The sequence below is a fragment of the Saccostrea cucullata genome, unplaced genomic scaffold (genome assembly GCF_032062105.1).
Source record: "Saccostrea cucullata isolate Sc308-1 unplaced genomic scaffold, CSIRO_AGI_Scuc_v1 ctg19, whole genome shotgun sequence".
Classification (NCBI taxonomy): Eukaryota; Metazoa; Mollusca; class Bivalvia; order Ostreida; family Ostreidae; genus Saccostrea; species Saccostrea cuccullata.
The window spans coordinates 512,465-537,834 of record NW_026940018.1 but is presented as its reverse complement, the minus strand read 5'-3'; the positions used below and the strand labels follow the sequence as shown (position 1 = coordinate 537,834).

The 25,370-nt window shown below is 33.1% G+C and overlaps 3 protein-coding genes across 3 annotated transcripts; 1 reads left to right on the top strand and 2 right to left on the bottom strand.

The window, feature by feature from the left end:
• Positions 1–1,379: 1,379 nt before the first annotated feature.
• LOC134254486 (cytochrome c oxidase subunit 4 isoform 1, mitochondrial-like) lies at positions 1,380–4,939 on the bottom strand. The gene is made up of 5 exons (XM_062736996.1): positions 4,836–4,939; positions 2,704–2,888; positions 2,368–2,532; positions 1,966–2,097; positions 1,380–1,704 (listed from the first exon to the last, which is right to left on the bottom strand). The coding sequence occupies exons 2-5, from the start codon at positions 2,879–2,881 to the stop codon at positions 1,502–1,504; spliced, it is 678 nt and encodes a 225-aa protein (XP_062592980.1). The 5' UTR covers positions 2,882–2,888; positions 4,836–4,939; the 3' UTR covers positions 1,380–1,501.
• A 362-nt stretch (positions 4,940–5,301) lies between these two features.
• LOC134254541 (protein SYS1 homolog) lies at positions 5,302–9,013 on the top strand. The gene is made up of 3 exons (XM_062737065.1): positions 5,302–5,623; positions 5,790–5,857; positions 8,383–9,013. The coding sequence occupies exons 1-3, from the start codon at positions 5,426–5,428 to the stop codon at positions 8,624–8,626; spliced, it is 510 nt and encodes a 169-aa protein (XP_062593049.1). The 5' UTR covers positions 5,302–5,425; the 3' UTR covers positions 8,627–9,013.
• Positions 9,014–9,878: 865 nt separating this feature from the next.
• Positions 9,879–24,704, bottom strand: LOC134254539 (vacuolar protein sorting-associated protein 35-like). The gene is made up of 17 exons (XM_062737063.1): positions 24,566–24,704; positions 20,407–20,508; positions 19,954–20,050; positions 18,752–18,875; positions 17,764–17,949; positions 17,457–17,673; positions 17,192–17,275; positions 16,916–17,025; positions 16,582–16,678; positions 15,319–15,467; positions 14,891–15,098; positions 14,426–14,581; positions 13,981–14,103; positions 13,527–13,706; positions 11,285–11,521; positions 10,758–10,901; positions 9,879–10,633 (listed from the first exon to the last, which is right to left on the bottom strand). The coding sequence occupies exons 1-17, from the start codon at positions 24,566–24,568 to the stop codon at positions 10,454–10,456; spliced, it is 2,397 nt and encodes a 798-aa protein (XP_062593047.1). The 5' UTR covers positions 24,569–24,704; the 3' UTR covers positions 9,879–10,453.
• Positions 24,705–25,370: the final 666 nt, after the last annotated feature.

Below are 25,370 nucleotides of genomic sequence, written 5' to 3'. Positions count from 1 at the left end.
GTGTGGTTGACAATGACCCAGTAGTCCTGGAGAAGAAGACAAAATTGTGAAAAGTAATTATATTACACCAACGACAACAGACAAAATTTGATTAGAAAAGCTCACTTGAGCCTTTGGCTCAGATATGCTAAAAAGGGGCATTCCTGGCAAAAGATTAGCACCTCAAAATGTCATGGTATAATTATTATTTTTCTATGAAATGGCATATACACATGAATGAGTGCAAAAATGAATCTTTTTTTTTTCAGACTAGATCACAATCTTTTAATTTGATCTTTGCTCCATTTAAAAAAAAAAGATTATCCCTGAAGTATGCATAAAAGTACAGTGTATTCATATTTTGGTTAAAAACATGGAACAATGACTCATTATAACCCCCCCCCCCCCTAATAAAAAATATGACACATTATCTTTTTCTAGAAAATATTTGAAATCCATTTAATCAAGGGTCATTTCATAAGTCTGATTTACATGCCACTATTTTTCATGAACAATGTAGGATGGAAGTTTAAGGTGAACGTATTGGTAAAAGCATTGCAATGTGTTCACCATTTTTAATCAGATTCTTGGTATATCTGAGGACCCCTATATAAACGGCTGATTTAGTCAATGTTCAGTGTAATTTGTCAACACTGGTGTAGACAGATGTACATAATACCACACTCGGTAGCCATTTAAAATAACTGTATATTTCTTCTTATGCAGAAAAGTAAGATACCAAAGAAACCTACAATACGTGTAGGTGCACAGATCAGTGCAGTATACATAACAAATATAAATAAATTTAACTGCAATAAAATGTAAACAAAGGTAATGCAAGATAACCAGCACCAACATACGGGTTGCCATTCCATGCCAATACCCGTAACAATAAAGCAGTCAGGTGTAATAAGTGCGAAGAGTATACCCTGGTGCTGAAATTGTAGATAGTAATATCGAAATGGCATATACATGTACCTTTAAGTTTTTATGAGTCGTACATGTTCAGCTTTCAGTCAGACTCTAAAAAAAATCTGAAACCCAGGATTTTTATTGCTTGGGATTGAAGTGCAATAATACCACTTCTTTTCAACTTGTAGAACTGTCTGTTGAAAAAATTTCCCCCAGAAAAGTTTATATTTGAGAATGTCTTCATGTAATTCAATTCTTTATATTATAGCTTTTTCCCCTGCAATAGAACTGCTTTTGAAAACATACTGTATACAGAGTTATTTTCTCCCCGTCTTATTTTTGCTCTTTCACACCTATAAACAATTTTGTCCCAGTCTTGGTTTTCTGTAAATCCCACTTGTGTCTATGGCAAAAGGGGCAAAAATAAAACAGAGATAAAAATTTCACAATATACAGTAATAATTTAGTACTCAAAAACTAACATTCAATCAATTTTTAATCAGTTTATTGACAAACAATCTTTTCAATGTTTATAAGGTTAAATTAAATCCTGTCTCTTCTAGTATTACAATTTCACATCCTTCTGTCTTAATTGTTTTCAAGATCACTCTTATTTCTCCAGGTCAGTCAGGAGTTTGGTAGATTTAGATTTTTCCTCTGTGGTGAAGATGGACCAGGTGGGCTTGAATTTGTTGTTCTCGTAATCGTACCAAGACGAAATTCCGTCGACGGGTTGGACTCTTCTCTTAATGAGGTACTCGGTCTGAGCATCCACCCACTCATTAGTTACCGTGACGGGCTCGCTCTCCTTATCTGTTAAACAAGAAAAAAATTAAAATTTGTCCAAACATAGATTTTCTTTAATGCATATTTTTTTCCCACTGAGTCATAATTCCACAGAATCACAACTTCTGTTCCAAATGAGGAGTTAAAAATTGTGTGGATTTCTTGGATTGCTTTGTATGTCTTTAAAATAAACTTCAAGTATGCTTTCACAAATCTCTGTTGTAATTTTGTAATGGAATACAAGTTGAAGATTCAACACATAAATTCATTTATCTACATTTAACTTACTTGCTGCTCCGACTACACTCATGACAATCAAGACCAGACCCATCAAGACAGCATTGTCTCCCAGGCATCTCTTCCAGTCTCCTGAGGGAGCTTTGACTTCCTCCAAAGTGGAGTTAAAACTAGCTCTGTATACTGAAAATCAAACAGCAATATTATCACTAATGTGAAACAATATTTGCAAGAAAAATGCTATTTCTGAACTAATATTGCTTATAACAGATACAATCTACGAATACAAGTTTGTACTTTGATTTAATTATAAAACATTTATTTGTACTTTGTACATCTTTATTCATCCACATAAAAAATTGGTTAATACTTATTATTTGGGAAAACTGTTTCCCAAAGTCTAAACAAAGAGTAAAATTAAATAGAATTTGTTTTTTATGTATTGCTGCTTACAGGTTTTCTTTTCCTCCAGTGTTAATAATTTCCAGTCCCCCTTTTCCTTTTCTCTGAGTTTTCCGAGTGCCTCATCAACTTCCTTGAATCGGATAGCAGGGCATGGCTGCATAAATGAATCTGTATAGTATGGGACTTCTCCATATCCTACGATTTCTCTGTTACCTGTTTTCAAATAAAATTCCTTTAAAATTCAAAAATCCAAAAACCCCTTTATCATAAAAGTCTTTCCTAAATAACTGTTCATGGCCAGCAAGCAGATGAAATACTAGTATACAGCTTACGATTAACTTAAGAATATAACCTGGATTAATGGGAAATTCAAAATGCACCCACCTATAACAATGCTATATTCCTCTTTTCCTGGGTAGTATTCATGGCCTGGGAGGACAGATTTAGAACCAGTGGCATCCCGGGCAATAGATGTGAGGGCAATTTTCCTAGAAGGAGCCACCCAGATGGGCTGCTTAGCTAGAACACGTGGTGCACTCCGTAACAGATTGAATGCACTCATCTTATTTCTGAAAAGCAGGAAATGTGTTCATTAATTTTTTAAAGTCTTAATGTAAATAATTACAGATTGAGTCTATTTATTCATCGGATATTTATTTTTTTTTTTTTTTTTTTACTGAAGTAAGAAAATTCCTTGACACACTTAAAAGCTGTTGAACACTGACTAATAATTGAGATAATTTACAGAGTTTTTCAAGGGCCTGAACCTTCCCATTGGGGAAAAATAAAAAAAAAAAAAGTTTGAAATTGAGAAAAAAATATATTTAACATTTTTCTCAATAAATTCAAATAAGATCATTATTTTTTCTTATTCAAGATATTTATTGACTTATTTTATTTAACATTTCTAATTAAATTTTTTATTACCATTCCTAAAAAAAAAAATTTTTAAATATTAGTTTGTTTTGATTGTTATTTTTTTTCATTTGCAAAAAACACATCATTTGTACCATTTTTTACATTCCCTGTAATAATCAGTTTTTGGTAGCCATTAAATAGGTATTTAAACCTAAAGTAGCTATTTTTTGCTTTACACCATTTTGTGGCCAAAAAGCTGCTATACCAAATTTCTTGAGTTGATGGATATGACAAAATTTGGCTAAAAACTAATTACTTCATAAATTAACAATTTTGCATAGAAACTAATGTAAAATTGCAGATTTAGGAAGTATTCATTTTTTGGCCAAAATTTTGTCGTATTCATCATTAGTGTGACTGTATCAAAACATATGGTATTCACTATGTTGTGCTGTGTTCAGTCTTTTGGCCACAAAATGCAGATAATACAGAAAGTAGGTAAAAACAGCTACTTTGGCTAGATTTAAATACCTACGTAGCTATTAATAGCTACATAGGTAGAAATAGTCTTTGGACTGGACCTAAAAACAACATTTTTAAAGTTAAATTTTAATATATACACACACATTAACAATTTTGCATAGACTATGTAAAATTGCAGATTTGGCTGTTTTTATAAAATTTTGCTTTTCATTTGTGACTGTATCAAAACATATGGTATTCACTATGTTGTGCTGTGTTCATCTTTTGGCCACAAAATGCATAATACAGAAAGTAGGTAAAAACAGCTTTTGGCTAATTAAGGCTATTAATAGACGTGACAGTCTTTGGAATTCAAGATTTCAGTTTAAATTTTAAAAAACTTTTCCTTGTAAATACCATCACTACAATGGTAAATTGAATACGTCAAAATTTAAGTTAGATAAAAAAAATAAATTAATATTTTATAGATTGAATCTATTTGATTAATTTTTTAAAAGTTTAGTTTAAACATATACACATACAATGTCATATTCACATGCATAAGCATGTTGAAAATATAAAAGGGGTCCTGATTTCGCTATTTCAATTATCAGCTTTTCATTTTGCGACTGCTCCTTTGTGGGATTAGTGCTGACCTTTAGTTAAGGTTGATACACATGACAGAAGATTCAGTTAAAATTCAGGGAAAAAAATGTCTTAGTCACTAAGTTAGTGATATTGAATACAAGCTTAAAAGTGCTGTTTTTCCTAGTAATTTGTCAATTTTCTTAAGCACAAATCTAATTAATTCTTTTTTACGTTTTTTGTAATGACAATGATAACTAGGCCCCCTATTTTTTTTTTTTACAGGAGTATAAAATAATAATTGTCATCAAAATGATACACTTTTTGTCAATTGTGTTGATTTTAATATTCACGATTCAGTCACGTGCAATATCAAATTAATTACAAAATATTGTTATAAACAAAAGTAAAGTCAATTAAATTTTTGGAAAGATTCGACTTTTTTCAAGTTCAAAATGATTGAGTTTGCCGCTAAGGATATCAGAGGAAACTCGGAAGGAAGGTCAACACAAATCAAGAAATTTACAAACATAAGAAATCAAATATTGTTTCAAAACGATATAATTTGTAGAGGAAAAGTTATAGATTTTCACTACACTGCAAAAAATTACCATGTGAAGTCCTCCGCACACTTCGTCCACGGAAGGTTACTTCTGACTTCAAATTCTGGTCTTGCAAGCGCTTTTGTGACAAGATAGAAGCTAAAACCCCAAAAAGATATGGGTTTTTTTATGATACGTAATTTTTTTTAACTTAATCTCTGATTGGCAATATTGTGTTTAGAATTTTAATTGACAATATTGTGTTCTGAATTTATAATTAATCTCTCCTATTCGAAGTATCATTATTTAGGTTTTTTGAAAAATAAGAAAGGCGTCCTTTGTGACATTCATAATTTCTGCCACCATTCGTTAAATTTTTTAAAATTATAAGTATGTTGTTCTTGGGTTCATTATATAGAAATTTGCCGGTTAAAATGATTTTTTTTTCGATATAAATATATTTAAACAGTTAACAACTTCTAAACCACCATTCACAGCTATTAGTCTGACACAACGTCAAAGCGTTTGATTAACAATGATCAGAGGTAAAATGACGTTGGAACGGAGTAGTCACGTAGGGTGCTAGTATACCGCAGGGGAACGTAACGCTTGATCCAATCTTTCTTAGAATTTAATGTTTTTGTCAGTAACAGTATGTGATGTTTGGTCTTCTTAGAAATAGATTTTTGAAAATGAAAAGTGGACATTTTAGGAGCCATGTTTGGGATCCTAAACTACTTTGCTTACAAATAGTGGCAATGCAAAGCCAGTTTTACTTCATGTTTGGGATGTGGACTTACCTTATGGACATCATAGGAAGATTTGATGCGTCAATGGACCAGTTATTTACACAGACTGTAATTTTCTTTTGTTTTAAACCTATATTAATTTTGATATGTTGAAGAGATAAACTACTTGTATCTAATTCTAAGAACATCCCACAAGAAATTATTATTTTAAAGATAAGTAATTTACACAGAACACTGCCTGATAATATTAACTATAAGCAAAATTTCCTTTCAGGATCTTGACTTGCTTGAAGACTCGGGAAGAGTTCAAGTTATTGCTTTTCTTTTGAATAGCCTAACAAGGTAAATATTTATTATGTTGACGGTGCAACAGTTAGAGCAAGTGCAGATACTTACTCAGTTATATTTTGTTTTATATTGGTCTCAACAAAGGGCACATGCCTATTGCTATGCTTTGTGCTGCTTGCTGTGCTTGCTATAATATGAAACAATTGTGATTCATATTAAGGTAACTTGTGTTGTGGTAAGTTTGCTATTCTCTATTGAGAAGTTGATGGCTTGTTTTAATTCTCTCCTTTTAATAAGGTGGAGGGGGTATTAAAACAAGCAATCAACTTCTCAGTAGAGAATAGAAAGTTTGCAAGCCAACAACAAAAATATGCAATAATGAATGTAGCCAGTGGTAGAACATCAGAAAAATTATATTTTATTTTATTATTGGTCAAAATAAAACCTCACATGCCTATTGCTATGCTTTGTGCTGCTTGCTGTGCCCTTTAAAAACTTAAATATTTTGATTAATATGAAATAATTGTGATATTTTAAACTTTAAAATTAAAAAAAAAATTACAAATGTGTTTTTTTGTAAAAACGTGTGTTGTGTTGTATGTGTAGTTGATCTATCTCCACGTCATTTTTCTTCGTTCATAATTGTTTCAAATTCTATATAACTATCGAAAATTTTTTTACGTGAATATAAATTTTGTAATGCTTAAAAGTCATCGATGGCTGTTAAATCCCGTCGTTGCCGGTGGGTTATAACCTTCTCTCCTTTAAATTTTGATATATTATTTGTTAATAGTTAAATTATTTCATAAAAATGAGACATATATGTACAGTAATCTACCGGTATTAAATCCGTACACTTATATATATTTTTAAACAAATGAAAGCAATGTAATTTAGTTTTCATATAAGCAGAATTATTTTCTGAATGTTGTCAATTTACATGCCGAATATTTTAAATTCATTGATTTAAACTTTTAAGTTTAATATGCTATAAGCATTTCATAGTTTTGCTTATTTGGTGTATTAAATTATACTTCCAAATTAAAATAAAAAATAAATAAAAATCTCTTTTATTTGTAAACCTAATGAATATGAGGTGTAAATAATAAAGTGTACCACTTGTACTTCTGTCATGTTTTCTTCTTCTTCTTTTTAAATATTTATCAAGACATACCGTTTAAAATTTTGTCAACAAATTAAAAGAGAAAAAAGACAATCTGCTTATAACAACGGTTCAATAATTTATTATTTGTTTTTTAATTTTTGTCAAAAAACACAGTTTTATAAATAAAATTTATCATAAATTGTCATAAAATGACCATTAGAAAAATTCCATTTCGAAATATTACAGTTACACACAACATATATAGTTACACACAACATATAGAGGACACATAGACAGACATTTAGACATATACGGTAATTAAAACATAATAGACTTTACTTTAGAATACATTTCATAAATTTTTCTTACCGGGACACACACAAAAATCACAAATATTACTGTATAGAATAAATGGCTCGACATCTAACCAGTTTGACGGCTAGGCTAAGAGTGCCTGATGTTAGCTTGTGCAAGGGGGAATTCATTGAATAGTAAAAAGTCATGTGACTGTCCGTCTAGTGTCTAAAAATAACAACTACCTCATTCACACAATGTCTTTCATACCACATTCTCACATATACGCAGCGCAAGTATAGTGTAGCATTGAATAATAATATATAACCCTGGTTACATGAATCACATAAATGACAACCAACATGGAACCCTGGAATCAGTTACAACATGTAAGTTGACCCTCTCTCACAGGAAGGCTGATGAACTTTCTAGGTAGTAAAATGATTAAAACCCTATTTCTAATAATTATTTTAACTTTAACAAAGATTCTGCTTTAACTAAAGGTGAAATTTCTGTTAAGACATCTTTTGATTGGACATACTAGAATTTGCTATGTATTATGTAAAATGATCTTTTTACCTACATAATCTGCCAAGGCATTGCTTTTATCCATTGCATTCTCACCATTTCTTTTGGGATCTCAGCAATCTGTTCATTAATACCAAGTATTCAAGGCTGCTAAATGAAAATTTAAATTCTCTCAAGGTGAAAATGAGAAATACTGATGGCCATACTACAGTCACAGGGGCCGGTAACATACCGTATAAGATTTTACGTAATCACTATATGTAATCAAAAAGAGTCTCTTTTTGTATACATATAGTCATTATGTAAAATCAAAACAGTAATGGCCATACTACAGTATATAGGGAAATTTTCACTCCCGTTTTATTTTTGCTCTTTTCACCCTACCCTCATATGGGTGAATTTAAAACAGGGCCATTTCAAAGAATACAGTATAATTTCTTAAACAAAACTATGACTGGGCAAATTTAAAACGGGGCAAAATTGTTTGCAAGTATGAAAGGGCAAAAATAACACTGGGCGAAAATAACCCTGTATACAGTATAATCTTTGAAAAGAATCATGTCACTTAAGCCTTTGGGTAGGATGAACAATAAAAATGGGTTCCTGCATTGAAAACAAATTACCAGTACATTTATATCAATTTTTTTTACAGTGCTGTAGCTTTATGGTACATTGTCCAAAGAGCGAAACTTTGTTTGGACTTTGCAGTGACAGCGCACTTCTTTCACTTCTTAGGCTGCTGGATATTTAATCATCACATTCCACAGACTCTCCCTTGGTGGATTTTGAATGTGATAGGATGTGCTTTAATGACCGTGTGCGGTGAATTCTTGTGTATGAGAACAGAAATGAAGGCCATTCCTCTAGCAATGGCAGGGGCCAAAGTGGATTTGTAAATATCATTCATATCCACAAACGTTGTCCTTGTGCATTCTGTATGACAAAAATGTTCATAATCATGCTATCATTTGAACAAAAAAAATTTTCATCTTGATCACCTATATTATTTCAAGTCAAGTAAATGATATTGACATACCATTTCTTGTTATAGCTCTTGCAGTTAAGAATGTAGAAGCTTGATTGATAGATATAATCCATCTATTTTTCAAAGTTCTTTTAAACACCTATTGTAAAGTATGTATGTTAACTTCATGGTTTATTTATGTGCCCAGCACCTTCTAAACTAATGATGTTTATGACTGTTGTTTAAGCATACACCATGTTCAGTTTTTCATCTGTGCTTTTAAACAATATTAAACTGAGAATAAAGACTTGAAAAAGCAGTACTTTTGATTTCCATCTTCATCCTGATTGCCAGACTTTTCAACATTTTATTAAAGGCTTATTATACTGACATACTGTAATAGCACAAATATTTCTTTGGGGATTAAATTTCTTTTATTTCGTTGTTAAGAATTATCAGCGAAATTAAATCCCAGACGAAATTTTTATCTGAATATATTTTGTATAAGGTTCCTTTTGAAATAACGTAATTTAATGCCCATGCAACTTTTTTTAGATCATTTGAAAAATCAATGAAATTTGATCCTCATGAAAATTTGTGTTTCTACAGTAGCTAGATTTCAGTCATTTAGAGGCATTTTTTTTCTTTGGCAGGTACATGTACATTACCCATTTAATGAAGGTTTCTAGTATTGGCAATTGGTCAACTACATGTACCTATTCAGCTCAAGTCCAAATTATTATAATGAAACACTTTAGTCTAGAATTATTCCTCAATATTAAAATGTATAATGGTTTTGGCCGTGGATATCGGCCTGGATAGCTCAGTTGGTAGAGCACCTGACTGGAGATGCAGAGGTCCTGGGTTCGATTCCAGCCATACATTTCTCCTTTCCTTTTGCACATGAAATGGCAATAAAGATTATACATTTCTGTCAATGATTTTCCCAAAGATTTTGAATTGTTTCCCTCTCATCTGCTGGGTTTACATTTACCTTTGAAAATAGGTGGACCAACAATTTCGTAGTCAACATGAAAGTTTTAACCCAGCAAGATGTTTCTGTTGACAAAAATGGCATACAAGCTTTTTCTGCCTTTAAAGTAAATGCACCTGTTCAAAACCAAGACTTTAACACTATCACAAACTTGTTTCCATACATATAGTATTGAGAAGATAAGAGAATATTAAAGTACTGGTTCTCAGTTTTATTGAAATTCTCTTAATATAGTGGTTAGACAACAACTGTTAAACTTGGTACATAAATTAATTTATCTATTATACAATAACATGCAAAGAAACAGTTAATAAAGATAGAGTTCATTATGCAGAAACTCTTTGTATTACAGGTTGTTTTAATTCAGTTCTATCATGATTAATATTTAAGCAAGAACTGAAATATTAAAGTCTTAATAATAATGAAATAGCATCTAAGTACACCACACAAAGCAAAATTAACAATTCAGCCCCTGATTTACATTAATCCCTGTTGCTGAATACACTTCACAAGATACAGTGTACTAATTTTACTACTGTTTTAAATATACAATGTAAGATGGTACATATGTATTCTACAGGAAACATGGAACAAGATTTTGAAATCCAACATAAAAACCACAGGATAGGAAATGCACAAATACATTTATCTCATCAAAACTTCCATAGTTCTGCAAGGTTTGCTGAGTATTTCTTTGGGCCTTCCACCACTACTAAACGTCAATTTTAATCCAACACATTTAAAAAGAAAACTTCAATGGTCAAACTACAGCACTAGTTCTTCATAAGATGGCCCCTCTGTTTCGGTACCGTCCCGTCGGAGTTTTAAATGTTCAACAGTATTCTGAAAATGTTTGTTGATCTGCTCCGTTTCTTCATTTGCTTCTAAATTGGGTAACGATTCTTTGATTTTTGCTATCAGCTGGTTCAGAACTTGAATTGTTACCTGAAATGAAAAAAAAAATTCTGATTAGCGAATATGATAAAGGTAAGGGTCTGGTTTTGTAAATATTTTAAAATATTTTGGATGGAAGAGTAAAATAGTTTAATCTGATAGCTCTAATACATACCTGATCATTGCCTTTTTCATAGTAGTATATATAGTGATTGAGAAGTTCCACAAATAGCTGGACTTGGACGGAATTGTCCATGCACTGATTGGCTATCTTCACTCCTTTCTTAAGACAGTCTGACACTCTCTTCCCATCTTGAAGCTAGGTAAAAAGAAGTACATGTTTGAACTATGGTTGTAAGTTCAAAATGAGATGAAGTAACCATTAAAATACTTATTAAGAAAATAAATTGAATAAGTTAATAATCCTATAGAAACTGAAAATAGAAATATACCAAAACCATCTTTTATTTGCAGCTATTTATTCACGATTTGTCGGTTTGAAAAGTGTCTATAACAACATTTTTTGGAACTGGGTACATGTATATAAATACTTTATACAAGTAAAGAAAGATAGAATCTATTTTTTTTCTCTTGCTATTAAATTTGTTGACAAATGCCTGAATATGTCTAATAAAATTTTACTCTTGAACATCAGTTAACCCATAGATCACACAGCATTAAGATATTTCTCTCCTGACTTACCTCCCCTTCTTGTGCAGTGGATTTCCCAGACCAGAAGAGATGTGAGCACGTGCAGACCCCTCTGCACTGATCCGGCTTCTTTAGGAGTTTGGATGCAGCCAGGGCACACTGAGTCCTGAGGGGCTCGTGATTCTCATCCCCAAAACAGCTCATCTGTTCCAGGGTCCCGATGATTAGCGTAATGGCTGCCAGCTGTGCTTTGCTGTCACTGATTTCATCCTCGTACAAAGAAAATGCCTGAACAAAAATGATATAAAAAGTCTTTATAATCTCATCATATTTAGATACACATTTATATTTAAAAGAAATCTAATGAGACTAGGTCTAACTAAATTTATGATTTTTTTTCATCTAGTAAGTTATATTCAAGTTTTACAAGAATCAGTCCAAAACTGACAGAGTAATATTTTAGGTAGTAAAAAGTTAACAAACATATACATAAATAAGAGACATTTTACCATCACAATGTCATATAAGGACTTTTAATCTTTGACTAAAGCTAAACATAGGTAATCAGAGATTAAAGAGCTCACCTCAACGAATGTTGTCTTTAAGTAAGACAAAGTCACACAATTACCCAACAAAAAAGTGTACATACAAAAATGCAAAATTTATGCAAATTTGATCTGATACTTTAGAATAGACCTATATAAAAACTTCATCAAGAAAATGTGATCAAAATCCAGCATCTGAAGCAAGTTTAAGAGTTTTCATCTCTTGATGCATCATTTGGGCAAGTTTGGCGTATTTAAGCCTTATAGTTTCTTGGTGATATATCTGCACCCATAACTTTTACCTGGTCCATTATCTGGAAAATGAATGTCAAATTCAGCATCCGGAGCAAGTCCATTAGTATGCATCCTAAGATGTATCATCCATGCATTTTTGCACAACATAGGGCTAACTGTTACATAGAAATGAAACCTGCATAAAAACTTGACCACTTCACTGATCCAGAAAAAAATGTAGGTCAGATTCAGCATTCAAAAGCCAGCCTGGTAGAATGCAACCTTAGATGTATCATCCATGCAAGTTTGGTCATTAAAGAGCTCACAGTTACTTGGAAATGAATCCTGCATCAAAAACTTTAACCCGTTCACTCATCCAGAAAATTTAGGTCAGAGTATGCATCCTAAGATGTATCATCCATGCAAGTTAAGTCATTATAGGGCTCATTCTAACTTGGAAATGATACCTGCCCAAAAAATTTTAACCTGTTCATTTATCCAGAAAATGTAGGCCAGATTCAGCTTCCGAAGCAAGTCTGGTAGTATGCATCCTAAGATGTACCATCCATGCAAGTTTTGTCATTATAAGGCTCATTGTATCTTGGATATGAACCCTGCATCAAAAACATTAACCTGTTCACTCAACCGGTAAATGTAGGTCAGATTCAGCATCCGAAGCAAGTCTAATAGTGCACATCCTTAGATGTATCACCCATGCAAGTTTGGTCAACATAGGGCTTATAGTTACTTGGAAATGAGACCTGCACCAAAAACATTAACCTGTTCACTCAACCGTAAAATGTAGATCAGCATCCGAAGCAATCCTGGTAATGTGCATCCTTAGATGTATCACCCATGCAAGTTTGGTCAACATAGGGCTTATAGTTACTTGGAAATGAGACCTGCACCAAAAACATTAACCTGTTCACTCAACCGTAAAATGTAGGTCAGATTCAGCATCCAAGCAATCTTGGTAATGTGCATCCTTAGATGTACCATCCATGCAAGTTGGTCAACATAGGGCTTATAGTTACTTGGAAAAGAGACCTGCACCAAAAACATTAACCTGTTCACTCAACCTGAATATGTAGGTCAGATTCAGCATCCGAAGCAATCCTGGTAATGTGCATCCTTAGATGTACCATCCATGCAAGTTTGGTCAACATAGGGCTTATAGTTACTTGAAAATGAGACCCACACCAAAAACTGCACCAAAAATGTTAACCTGCTCAGAAAACATCAACCTGGTCATTCCTTTGCTGAAATTACAGCATCTGAAACTTTGACTGGTACAATGAAACACATTAGAAGCATCTTCAATGCATGTCTAATCAATATAGGTCATAGAAGTACTTCAAAAGAAAACTGCTCCAAAAAACTTAACCTTGACCTGGGATGCCGACGCCGACACCAACGCCAAGGGTATTACATAAGCTCCCCCAACTTCGTTGAGGTGAGCTAAAAAGCAGAAATACCTGATAAAAGAAAAACACACAAATTTTAAGGACTCATACCTGTGACATAAATTCATAAGCGACTGTTTCATGATTTTCAAACTCTATTTCCCCGGCCGTCAGTGCTCCCTGGAGAAAGAGTCGGAGTGGCATCTCCGCCATGTCTGCCTTTATCAGGGCTCCTATTGTCTGGTGACAAAACTGGAAGATCTTCTGACATTTCTTCTCCCAGTTTTCATCCTACAACAAACAATGATAGACAAAATATACTGTAGACTTTTTATTGGGTTGGGATTTTTTTTTTTACACTTTGTTAGCAGTCACCAATTTTTCCATGGAAATTTGTTATGAAAAATAACAACATTTCAAGAAATCTACATAATTTCCTACCTGCAGATTAAAACTATGATTCCGTGGAAATATGACACAGTCAAAAAAATAATGTTTACAATATTTTTCATACTATGCATTTAGCTTAAGAAAATTGCATTGTTTGTACATGAAGCAAACTAACCTCATCTCTAGCTTCATTATATCTCATGGCTAGTCTGTATGCAGCAAACACAATGGGAGTGAGGGTGTACTTGATTCTTTTGTCTCCACCAGCCCCAAAATGCTTCCTAGCTGTGTTGAGTATCTTAAGTAAATAAAGTACATTTTAATAAATAAAATGAGGAATTCTTTCATGATTGACAAAGGATTGACATAATTAATCGGCACTGTATTTTGATAGAAGCACCACTTGCAAAATAAAATTACTGTGAAATATATTTTTAAAATCTGATGTGACTCCATCATAAAGCAATGACTTTTAAGGTGTATACAACTGTACATGACCATAGGGTATAGGGTAAATACATTTAACATACCTCCTAAATATTCTCTTGCCATGACCTTAAAATACTACTGTGACTTAATCTATCTTATTTTATCTGTAAATTTTCCCTTGTCAATCTTACCAGGTATTGCTGATTTGGATCTTCTGCTTGGAGTAGGTGTATAAACCTTCCCATCAGTCCCTGCTCCTCAGCAAAGTCTTCGGGGTCTTCCGGTTCTGTCGGTTGGTCACTCTGGTCTTGTACTAGGACATTCACAATGTTCAGAATGTTGTCCACCTAGCATAAAGTCAAAGAATTAAGATTAAGCTTCACATCTATACACACGAATACTGCATGTCACTAGCAAGAGAGGATTTATTATTTATGTTGCACAAATGTGTCTCTGGGAAAAATATTGTTACCTCACACTTTAGGACTGAAAAGTACTAAGGCAGTCAAACTATAAAGTATAAATACTAAACATTTTGATTATCAACTCAATTTGTTTAACTCCTAGATCTTTTTAAAACTTTTTCTTAATTAAGTGCATGAAACCATGCTTCCTCCCTTCCCAAATATTCTGATAAAAAGAAGAAAACACTGTACCTGCTCTTGTGTGGGTATACAGGTTTCATTCTCCAGTACATTGTTGATGAGATAAGAGCACATGATTTTCCTGCTCTGGTAGTCAAAGTAATCAAATATAGGACCGAAATGTTGCAGTTCTAACACAGTCAGGATGTTGTTATAGGAGTCTACTGGGATCTTCATTAACCGCATCAGTTCCTTAGACACCGGGCTGCCGTACTCCAAACTGACAATATAGAGAGTGAAGAAATATGCATTTAAGGACATGGACAAATCTAAATCTTTACAAATAAAAATAAAATGCCTTTTTCACACCTCTGATGTTTTACAAGGCCTTGTTTGCTCTGCTTCTGCGATTTGTTTTCTTTAATTGGAATTTTGAGCATGACTTGTTTTCGTCATCTTCATACTTCTTTCATAAATATTGAAATAAACAAAGAACCTACTGATCAAGATTAAGCCTGTTGAAGATATCCTCCGTGGTTTCTAACACTTTGTCCACATACTCCACTTTGTCGGGGTAACACTTCAGGGCCAGATTGATCAGCGCCACCTGTAGGGAAACAATGTCCTCAGGAGGCATGTCAGGGCGATTCTGAAATAAAATGGAAGTATACAACATGAAATGTGAAATTTATATAACAACCATTATGAACTCGTTTTGATACTAGGTACATGTATATCCTTGGTATTTAAAATATCAGTATTTTAAAACCTTTTGTGAAACAGCATATACATCCATTAATTCAACAACAAATGAAGTTGCTTCTTGAAATTTGTATATAACCTTGTCACAAATTTTTGCAAAGACACTCATTTGAAGATTCATAAACTTTTTAAGCTCACTCAATATCTGTGGTCTAGGATTGTAGACCCACATCCTTAAGAACCTCCCAGAAAAGAGCCCAAAAATTGAGATTGTCGAATGCAAAGTTTAAACTTGTTCCTTGCACTTATTATTGAAAATTTGTATAGCAATAATCATATTTAAAACTTTATTACATGCTTAAAATTCTGATATTGCCAAAATAAATTTCTGAAAATATCTATCAAACACTTTTCTCGGAGGTTTCCTACACTAAGAGTCTCGACTTCACCAATAAAATCTCCACTTTTTAAAGTCTTTTGGCTTTCTGGAATACTGTGTCATTAATCGCATAATGTTCGTCCCTGTCCTTTAACCTTGTTACTACCCTTCTGATAAGCATCCTAGAAAGCTTCTATTTTTTTTTTTTTGATAATTTGTGTCATAAACTTGTGAATGAATGGATGAATATTGGAGACATGATGTGAAAAAAGAACGGTTTTACAATTCAGCAATGAGTGTATAAGTCAAGTCCATTTCGTGAAATATGCAAATTATGACATCGGAATTTATAGCACAATTATTCATTGCAAGACCATGATTTCCTTGACTTTTTCACATGGATCAAAATTGCAGGATTGGATGTTTAAAATGATATAAAGGTTGCAATAGAATATGTTAGGTAAGAAAAATAATTAGATCTCAAAATGTAACATATATTATGAAACACCCTGCACATTTGCTGTAACTGAACTCAATATAAATAACTTTTAGGGGAATAAAACTGAGCTAAGCTTTGAGCAAAATAAACTGTAGAATGAGACAGAAGGAAAATCTGTACATATGCACATCCAGTTCTAATTTTAAAGAAAATCTATAATCAAATTGCTTTTGAATAACTAACCTGAATGACTTGAGCTATCTGTTGTGAGAAGATATCAAATAGCTGGATCTCTGGAGGAATTCCTGATCCCTCTTCATTTTGTGCAAACTGGGCAAGTCTGATAAGAGAAGATAAAAGCTTGAGTAAGATAAAAATAGTAAACATGATGTAGCAATAAACAAGAGCCAAACTGTCATTATTACAAAGGCAAATCAAGTCAAAAAGTATTTTTATAAATACACATATATGTTTATGTAATTATTCACAGAACAAGTTCTTTCAATCATTTTACAAACAGCTGAACTAAAAGATTGTTGGTTGGGCACTTAAATTCAATAAAGAAAACAAGTCTCACCTGTCCACTAAAGCTATAATGATGTTCTTGACATTAACACTCTCATGAAGTTCAGCACAAGCTTTGAGGAAAGGGTTCAGAGTTTGTAGATGAAAGTCATCAGGAAACACCTAATAAAGATCAACACTCAGTGATAAATACAAAATATTGTTAATAAACGCAAATTTGTTTCTGTTTTTGTAAGACATTAATTTGTCCTGTTAATGCAAGACATTAATTTTTAAATTCATTATTGAAAGATTTTTAATATTCATGAAAACCATAACATATATTTACCTGGATAATACACTCCATCAGATATTCCTGTGCAATGGGATCTCTACATGACACAACTTGTTCTAACACTGCAGGTAGCACAGTCTGTAAAATCAAAAGAAACTTAAAAATTTGTACAGAAAAATTCAAAATTTCAGCAAACTGAGTACAAATTTTTAGTTGTATTAAACTGACGTTGCTAATTTCTTACATATTCTTCCATTTTATCTACAAATCACATTTTCTAATATTTTTTACACAAATTGCTGTTTATTTTGAATCTGACCTTTTTGTACTTGTCAATATCAATACACTCCAGCTGACTAAGCCTGACAAGATTAGTCCCGACCAAGATCCGGAGCTCTCGTCTCTCCTGTTCACGCTTGGTACGATCTCGTGTGTGACCCTGGTGCTGCATGCGAACCCAGAGCTTGTTCATCTCCGAGAAGTTCAGCAGGATAAAGTCAATAGAATCATTCACAGTTCCATACTCATAGTCATTTCTAAAATAAAAATAACATTAACAATGTTATTAATGAGACTTTTCAACTATACTAGTGGCTTGTACTAAGTTAATTATTCCTCTTTCTTACGTGGCTTGTTCCTCCTCTGTGTCAGGCAGCACATTCTTGGTACAAGTCAGGAGGTAATTCCTCAGAAAGAGGCCCCTCAAGGGGTGCTGTACTCCTCGGCACATTTCCACCAGATCTTTTAGGATGTCTTTACGAGAGAGTTCATTGGATTTAATGTACACCACTCCAACAGTGATCAACAGGTAACTGGAAATAGTCATTTAATACATGTGTACATGTACATGTAAATGTGAAAGCACATACTCTAGAGCCTTTGTCTAATACCGTATATCAGGTTTTTTCCGCGAATCAGAGCCTAAATCAGTATATTGAATTTACGCGAATCAAATTTTCACTATTTCAAAGTCCCGATGATTATATTATTAACAATTGTTTAAGCCTATGAAGGAACTGGATGTAAAATGTAAAGTCATTAACCTTGAGTTACTTCATACGGGTAAGAAATAGATTGATCAACCTTCACCTCATCAATTTCGAAAGACCCGCTCAGCTGATTTTACATCTATTTGCGTTCTAACTCTCAAATCCAGATATTATTTTTTCAGATTTAAACTATCATAGTTCATGTATTGTTCCAAACTGACTAGCAGCTCAGGTATAATTAGTTTTAATAGCTTCTCGCAAGGAATGTGACCCATATAATTAGCTGGCTTGTCAATTAGTAAACAAACAATACGGGCTTATACCTATTACTGGTATCTTGCGCTTGTCCTCTGATCCCGCTATTTCTACTCTCTACGATATAAGCATTAGGAAATAATTTTACTACAAGAAGAAAACTTTGTATTGAATTTACGCTGTTTTATTTTCTGCGATTGATATCGGGTAACTCGTCGCGAACAAAGCGGAAATTGGATACACGCGGAAAAATCCTGATATACGGTAACATTTTGAAGAATTAAGATTGTGTGGGAATATCTTTTGTAATTAATTAAACCCTTACATTCAAAATTAAGAGTGTGTTCACATTTCAGGAAGAAATACTTACAGCCTAGGGACAATGTTCCCTGCGTACTGCACAAGTTCATACAGATCAGCTACTTTTCTTCCTTTTTGGAATTCATCACAGAGATACAGCTCCAAGTGTCTCAGTTCATCAGATATAGCCATGTCTTCCCCATTGTTAAAGAATTTTATACGTCTTTTTTCATAAACATACAGTAGGCTTAAATTATGCAATCACTTTGAACCTTTTTTTGGCATATACCATAAATGTATTATATATACCATAAATGTATTATATTTAGTGTGTACGAAATTTAGTGGAAATTGACATCTTAATAAGTTAACGTAGATTTGATATAGCGCATTTCTTCATTTTCTTATTTATGGGTATATGTGCAAGACATTTAGCTTTGTACTTGATTTAGTGGTTGCTGCATTCCGCCAAAGCCGATAAAAAGAATACACAGCCAAATGTAATACGTTTACAGTATACATGTAAGTAGCCACTGGAAATAATTAATGCTTTCAAATAAATTCATGAAAAAAATATTTAGACATTTTTATGTGATGGAAAGAATTACATATGCAACATTTCTATAACTCTTTAGATTTTGTAAGTTTTAAACTACTAATCCTACAATAATACATGTTATACATATACATATATAATTTAATTTTGCTTGTATTCTTGCCTCTCATTGGTTGATTTCCAAAAAGGAACGCATAACATTTTGTATAATCTGGTTTGGTATGGGGACACACCCCCTTGACAACCAGCATAATCATCTGTATCCATCAATCCCCTCATTTCCAGTCCTTGGGATTCATGGAAAATTCCAGATTTAATGAATGTACCTTTAATTTCAAACAGTTACTCGATCTTACCTCATGTAAACAAGCATCATGGCTGCTAGATCTATGTATCAGTTTTACCTCCCCTCGCTTCCCATCACTTCAGTTACTACGGTTGTATTATTGCGTGGTAAATTTGAACTCATAAAAACAACACAATTTTACATCCCCAGTTGAATAATTATTTTAAAATTAAATTATAAGGAATGACTCTAATTCTTGGCCAAATTATCGAGTATAATATGGTTTGGGTCAGTTTACGCTTTTTTATAATCCGCTTCACGGATTATAAAGCGTAAACTGACCCAAACCATATTATACTCGATAATTTGGCCAAGAATTAGAGTCATTCCTTAAATAAATCTGTGAATATAATGTTAAAAACAAGGATACATAGTTCATAATAGCTCTTTGGAGATAAAAGTGAAGTTCTTAGTTCTCCTAGCATTGTAGATGCATGTTTTAGTCCATCCATTAACTTTCCTTTGTCCTGCAAATTAGAACAACTGATTAAATGGCAGCCTTAATGAACAAATATTTAATATCGAGATGTAAATAAGGATTGGTACATGATCATACCTATCTAAAACCCCAAGAAACCTGATTTTCAAATGATACCTTAATTCTTAAATATTTCAACAATAATCTATTATAATACTCAGTTTTTATCCATTCACTGTTGCCTTATAAAACCAGATGGAATCTTCTATTATAAGAAAATGCAACGGTGCATACATGAATATTTCATGATCTCTAAAACTGTAAGTCTTAACAGTTCAGAATTCTTTTTAGATATAGAAAAAATTGGCTTCTTCAACATGAACCTTTCTTTATTTTAATTCTTACCAGACATCTCTTCATCTGGAATGACTGGTTCTTCACTATACTGATTCCCTCCTCCAACAATTTCTCTTGCTCCTCCTGGGGAGACAACTGCGGGGTGGAAGGCTGAAAAAGTCAATGTAGAATGGATTCAAATTTACATCAAATTTTCATCTCTTTTAAAAGTTTAAAACACAGTAATTTATCCTATGTGTGCCATATCCTTTTAAATACTCTTTTCCAAACATTATTGATTCTTCACATTTTCAAAGATCAAGTCACAGATGAAATTTTTTAATTATACAAGAAAAGAAAATTCTCATCTGCATACATATATTATAATTAATTCAGAGTTCAGAATGTTGATAAATCATTATATATGATAAATTTGAATCGAGAGCCAAAAGGTTTCAGGAAGCATGCTGGAATTTTTCCCTTTGTATTGATTATTAAATGGTAGTGGTAGTTACACTCCAATATTATAGGGTTATTGAACTTATATTGGTGAATATTGGCACGAGTTGGCTGTTCAAATGCACCAGCTTGCGAGTGCATTTGAACTGCCAACGAGTGCCAATATTCACCACTATAAGTTCAATAACTCCTTTATTATATAGCTAAAACATTTCCACATAATTTATAATAATTTTTCCAACTAAAAAAACCCTCAAATTGATGATTTTTTTTAGAATCGGTATTCAAATTAACGTTTGTCCTATTAGCATTCAATATCGCATCATTCCGATGACCTACCGAGCAATATGATTTGCTTATTTAGGTTTTAATGGGTCTAATACGTACTATATTTTAATAAATAATTTCATTTTTGTGTGAAAAATAAACACATCTTACCTAGATGCCACTTCCTTTCTTAAATTTAGCTCTGAGAATTTGACCAGACAACTTTTTTTGTTTACAACGGGGCGTTCGATATTGAACGCTCGTATTCGGAATGTTTCGGGCATACTCATATTCGTAATACAAAGTTAGCGTTCAATAAAACGTCAAGATATTGAATGTTAAAATTCTCTAGATTTTTGGTAGTATTTTATGAGAGACTATTTATTAGCTATATAATAAATGTGGTTACAATCTGTCTAGTGAGTAGGTGAAGGTGTCAGACCAAATATCTAGCCGAGCTGAAGCTCCACTAAGACATCATATATTCTCTAATGAGAAGTTGATGGCTCATTTCAATACTCCCCCTTGAGGGGGAGTATTGAAACGAGCCATCAAATTCTCAATAGAAAATAGATATCATATAGAGCAAACAATTATTACTATTAGAATTACATTTATATTTATATTTAAAAGGTTGGGACCAATCGCCCAATGGGATATAATAGTCCGTTTGGGATATCATATCCCAAATGGGCTATAAATTTACAGTGCAAAAATTGAAAAATTTTATTTTAGCTATTAATATCATAAATCTGCATTAGGACACTTAACAAGAGGCCCTGGGGCCACATCGCTCACCTGAGCAATTGGCTAAGAAAAAGCACATTTCAGATTAGAACTGAAAGTTTACTGAGAGGGTGGGGGGGTGGAAGGGGCTTGAATTTTAACCCCCAAGGGGTTCATGATTTGAACAAACTAGAATCTACACTACCTGAGGATGATTCCCTATAAATATCACTAAGCATGGCTTTGAAGTACTTGAAAAGAAGATTTTAAATCTACACTACCTAAGGACAATTCCACATGAGTTTCATCTTTCCTGGCCCAGTGGTTCTTGAGAAGAAGTTTTTTAAAGATTTTTTCTATAAATTCCTATGTAAAACTTTGATCAGCCATTTTGGCCCCACCCTACCCCCGGGGATCATGATTTGAACAAACTTAAATCTACACTACCTGAGGATGATTCCACATGAGTTTCATCTTTCCTGGCCCAGTGGTTCTTGAGAAGAAGATTTTTAAAGATTTTTCCTATATATTCCTACGTAAAATTTTAATCCGCCATTTTGGCCCCACCCTACACCCCCAGGGGTCATGATTTGAAAAAATTTAAATCTACACTACCTGAGGATGATTCCACATGAGTTTCATCTTTCCTGGCCCAGTGGTTCTTGAGAAGAAGATTTTTAAAGATTTTTCCTTTATATTCCTATGTAAAACTTTGATTGGCCATTTTGGCCCCGCCCTACCCCCGGGGGTCATGAATTGAACAAACTTGAATCTACACAACCTGAGGATGATTCCACATGAGTTTCATCTTTCCTGGCCCAGTGGTTCTTGAGAAGAAGATTTTTAAAGATTTTTCCTATATATTCCTACGTAAAATTTTAATCGGCCATTTTGGCCCCACCCTACCCCCAGGGGTCATGATTTGAAAAAATTTAAATCTACACTACCTGAGGATGATTCCACATGAGTTTCATCTTTCCTGGCCCAGTGGTTCTTGAGAAGAAGTTTTTTAAAGAATTTTCCTATATTTTCCTATGTAAAACTTTGATCGGCCATTTTGGCCCCACCCTACTCCTGGGAGTCATGATTTGAACATACATGAATTTACACTACCTGAGGATGATTCCCCATGAGTTTCATCTTTCCTGGCCCAGTGGTTCTTGAGAAGAAGATTTTTTAAAAATGCAATTAATTTTTCTCCAATTCATAATTATCTCCCCTTGGAAAAGGGCGTGGCCCTCTATTTAAACAAACTTGAATCCCCTTTACCCAAGGATACTTTGTAGCAAGTTTGGTTGAAATTGGCCCAGCGGTTCTTGAGAAGAAGTCGAAAATGTGAAAAGTTTACAACGACGACAACAACGACGACAACGACAGACGACGGACAAATTTTGATCAGAATAGCTCACTTGAGCCTTCGGCTCAGGTGAGCTAAAAAGGAATAACTTTTGGTTTACAAGTTTTTCTGTATGCCCATTGTTTAGGAGATTGATCCCTCGGAAGTTCCTTAACTTCTTGGGGATCAATCTTACAAACTGTATAGGGTTGCAGAAAAACTTGCTTACCAAAAGTTATTCCTTTTTAAGTGTTTTGATGCGTATTTATGATATATATTGCCAAAATAAAAAAAATCAATTTTTGCACTGTAAATTTATAGCCCATTTGGGATATTATATCCCAAACGGACTATCATATCCCATTTGGGCGATTGGTCCCAACCTGTTTAACAGCCCTCTTTAACTTGGATTTTCAAAAGTAAAAAAAATCAATCACATCAAAATTATCATGTAGCATTCCTAATAATTTTTTCTGAATTCAAATTGTACACAAAATATTTGTATAAATATCATCTAACAGCTGCTGTTTTCACCACTGTTCACTTGCAAGCATGACCCCCCCCCCCTCCCCCGGCTCCATTTTTTAAACCACTTTCTTCTCGCTTCATTATTTTTCATCATGTCGAGACTCAAATCTCTCTGCATAGGTCATTGTGCAAAACATCATAACTACAAATGGGATCCGTATATGTCCTCATTAATGTATCAGGACACACTGCCACCGGCGGAAGAGCTATGGACGAATATCTACCGTACGGCATGCCAAATTCACAAAAATGAGAAAATCATGGTTTCACAATCAATAAACTAGGTTTATCAGTTCTAAACTATAGTTTACAGACTGTAAACTATAGTTAACAACGTTAATCTATATTTTACATCTGTTAACTATAGTTAACGCGATAATCTATGTTTCACAACTGTAAACTATACTTAATACCGAAAACTATCATTTGCGATTGCATAATATAGATTATACGATAAATAGAGTTTCACGATATGTAAACTATAGTTTACAAACCGTTAACTATAGTTAACGATCTGATAAATATAGTTTCATGATTTGTGAAACTATGATTAACAACTCTTAACTATAGTTTACGATTGTAAACTATAGTTTACAAGTGTGAATCTATGTTTTTCAACAAAATCTATTGTTAACGCATTATTCAGACAGATAAACTTAGATTAGCATTTGTAAACTATAGTTAAATGACCGTTAAATATAGTGTTTTACATATGAAAACTATATTTAACAAATCGTTAACTATACTGAACGAATCGTTAACTATAGTTAACGGTTTGTAAACTATAGTTTACAGTCGATAAACCTAGTTTATCAATTGTGAAACTAGGTTTATCTCATTTTTGTGAATTTGGCGTGCCATCAATATCATTTAACGAGTGAACGTTCTTTTAAATTGATCACAAAGATTTACCATTTTTTTTTCTGCGCCTGGTTGTGTAAATAGCAATATAGAAACTGCAATGCCTGCTTCTGATTCTCAAAAATTCAGATTTCTTCTTGAAGTTCTTCCTCAGAGTCAAACACCCACCATGTTTTGGTCATGTGACCTAGGCATAGTAAACACAAAATATAAATGTCAGCCATTTATTTCCGGATAAATGAAAGCTAAAAATGCATATTATATTCTTTTTTTTTTTTTTAACAAAAACCAAACCTTGCGGTATATTTTTTGAAAATAAAACGTCCATATAATGTTATTTTTGAAAATTGATCATATAAAATATGTACATTCTACACTTAGTTAAAAGCATTCAATAAAGCTATGTATTTGTGTATATTCAAAAGGGGAGGGATTCTGTCCACAAGCACCTGTAATCCAATATGCTCTTATGGTTACTTTACCTCTCCTTTCTACCTTACCATTAGAGGTTTGTGCATACGTATTTTTTTAAAAGGCGGGGGGGGGGGGATACATGAGATTCAGATTTTTTAAAGTCCAAAATCTTTGAATATTATACTACATGCTTGCACATATCGGGTAAAACATACATGTATGTAATCCCTACTGTTGCAGGGATAACAACACTATTCAGTATCGAATCCAAAACTGAAACAAATTTTTATATTTTTTTATTACTAGTTTTATTACTAGTATCAACCTCATTGTTACGTAAAACAATTATGACGTCACAATGAAGATGATATCATAGTTTTGAAAAGGATTTTGTAAAATTATAAGCATTATCATGATTGTTACTGTGCATCTAGCTATTCAG

What these genes read in the sequence shown, in the direction of transcription:
- LOC134254486 (XM_062736996.1), bottom strand. Translation starts at nt 2,881, where the DNA reads ATGAGTGCATTCAATCTGTTACGGAGTGCACCACGTGTTCTAGCTAAG. An exon ending in ACTGGAGGAAAAGAAAACCT is followed by an intron (nt 2,098 to 2,367) that starts GTAAGCAGCAAT and finishes TTTGATTTTCAG; the next exon opens with TATACAGAGCTAGTTTTAAC. An exon ending in GAGTGTAGTCGGAGCAGCAA is followed by an intron (nt 1,705 to 1,965) that starts GTAAGTTAAATG and finishes CTTGTTTAACAG; the next exon opens with ATAAGGAGAGCGAGCCCGTC.
- LOC134254539 (XM_062737063.1), bottom strand. An exon ending in AACAGGCTTAATCTTGATCA is followed by an intron (nt 15,099 to 15,318) that starts GTAGGTTCTTTG and finishes CTATATTGTCAG; the next exon opens with TTTGGAGTACGGCAGCCCGG. An exon ending in ATGAAAAAGGCAATGATCAG is followed by an intron (nt 10,634 to 10,757) that starts GTATGTATTAGA and finishes TTTTCATTTCAG; the next exon opens with GTAACAATTCAAGTTCTGAA.
- LOC134254541 (XM_062737065.1), top strand. Translation starts at nt 5,426, where the DNA reads ATGTTTGGTCTTCTTAGAAATAGATTTTTGAAAATGAAAAGTGGACAT. An exon ending in ACCAGTTATTTACACAGACT is followed by an intron (nt 5,624 to 5,789) that starts GTAATTTTCTTT and finishes ATTTCCTTTCAG; the next exon opens with GATCTTGACTTGCTTGAAGA. An exon ending in CTTTTGAATAGCCTAACAAG is followed by an intron (nt 5,858 to 8,382) that starts GTAAATATTTAT and finishes TTTTTTTTACAG; the next exon opens with TGCTGTAGCTTTATGGTACA.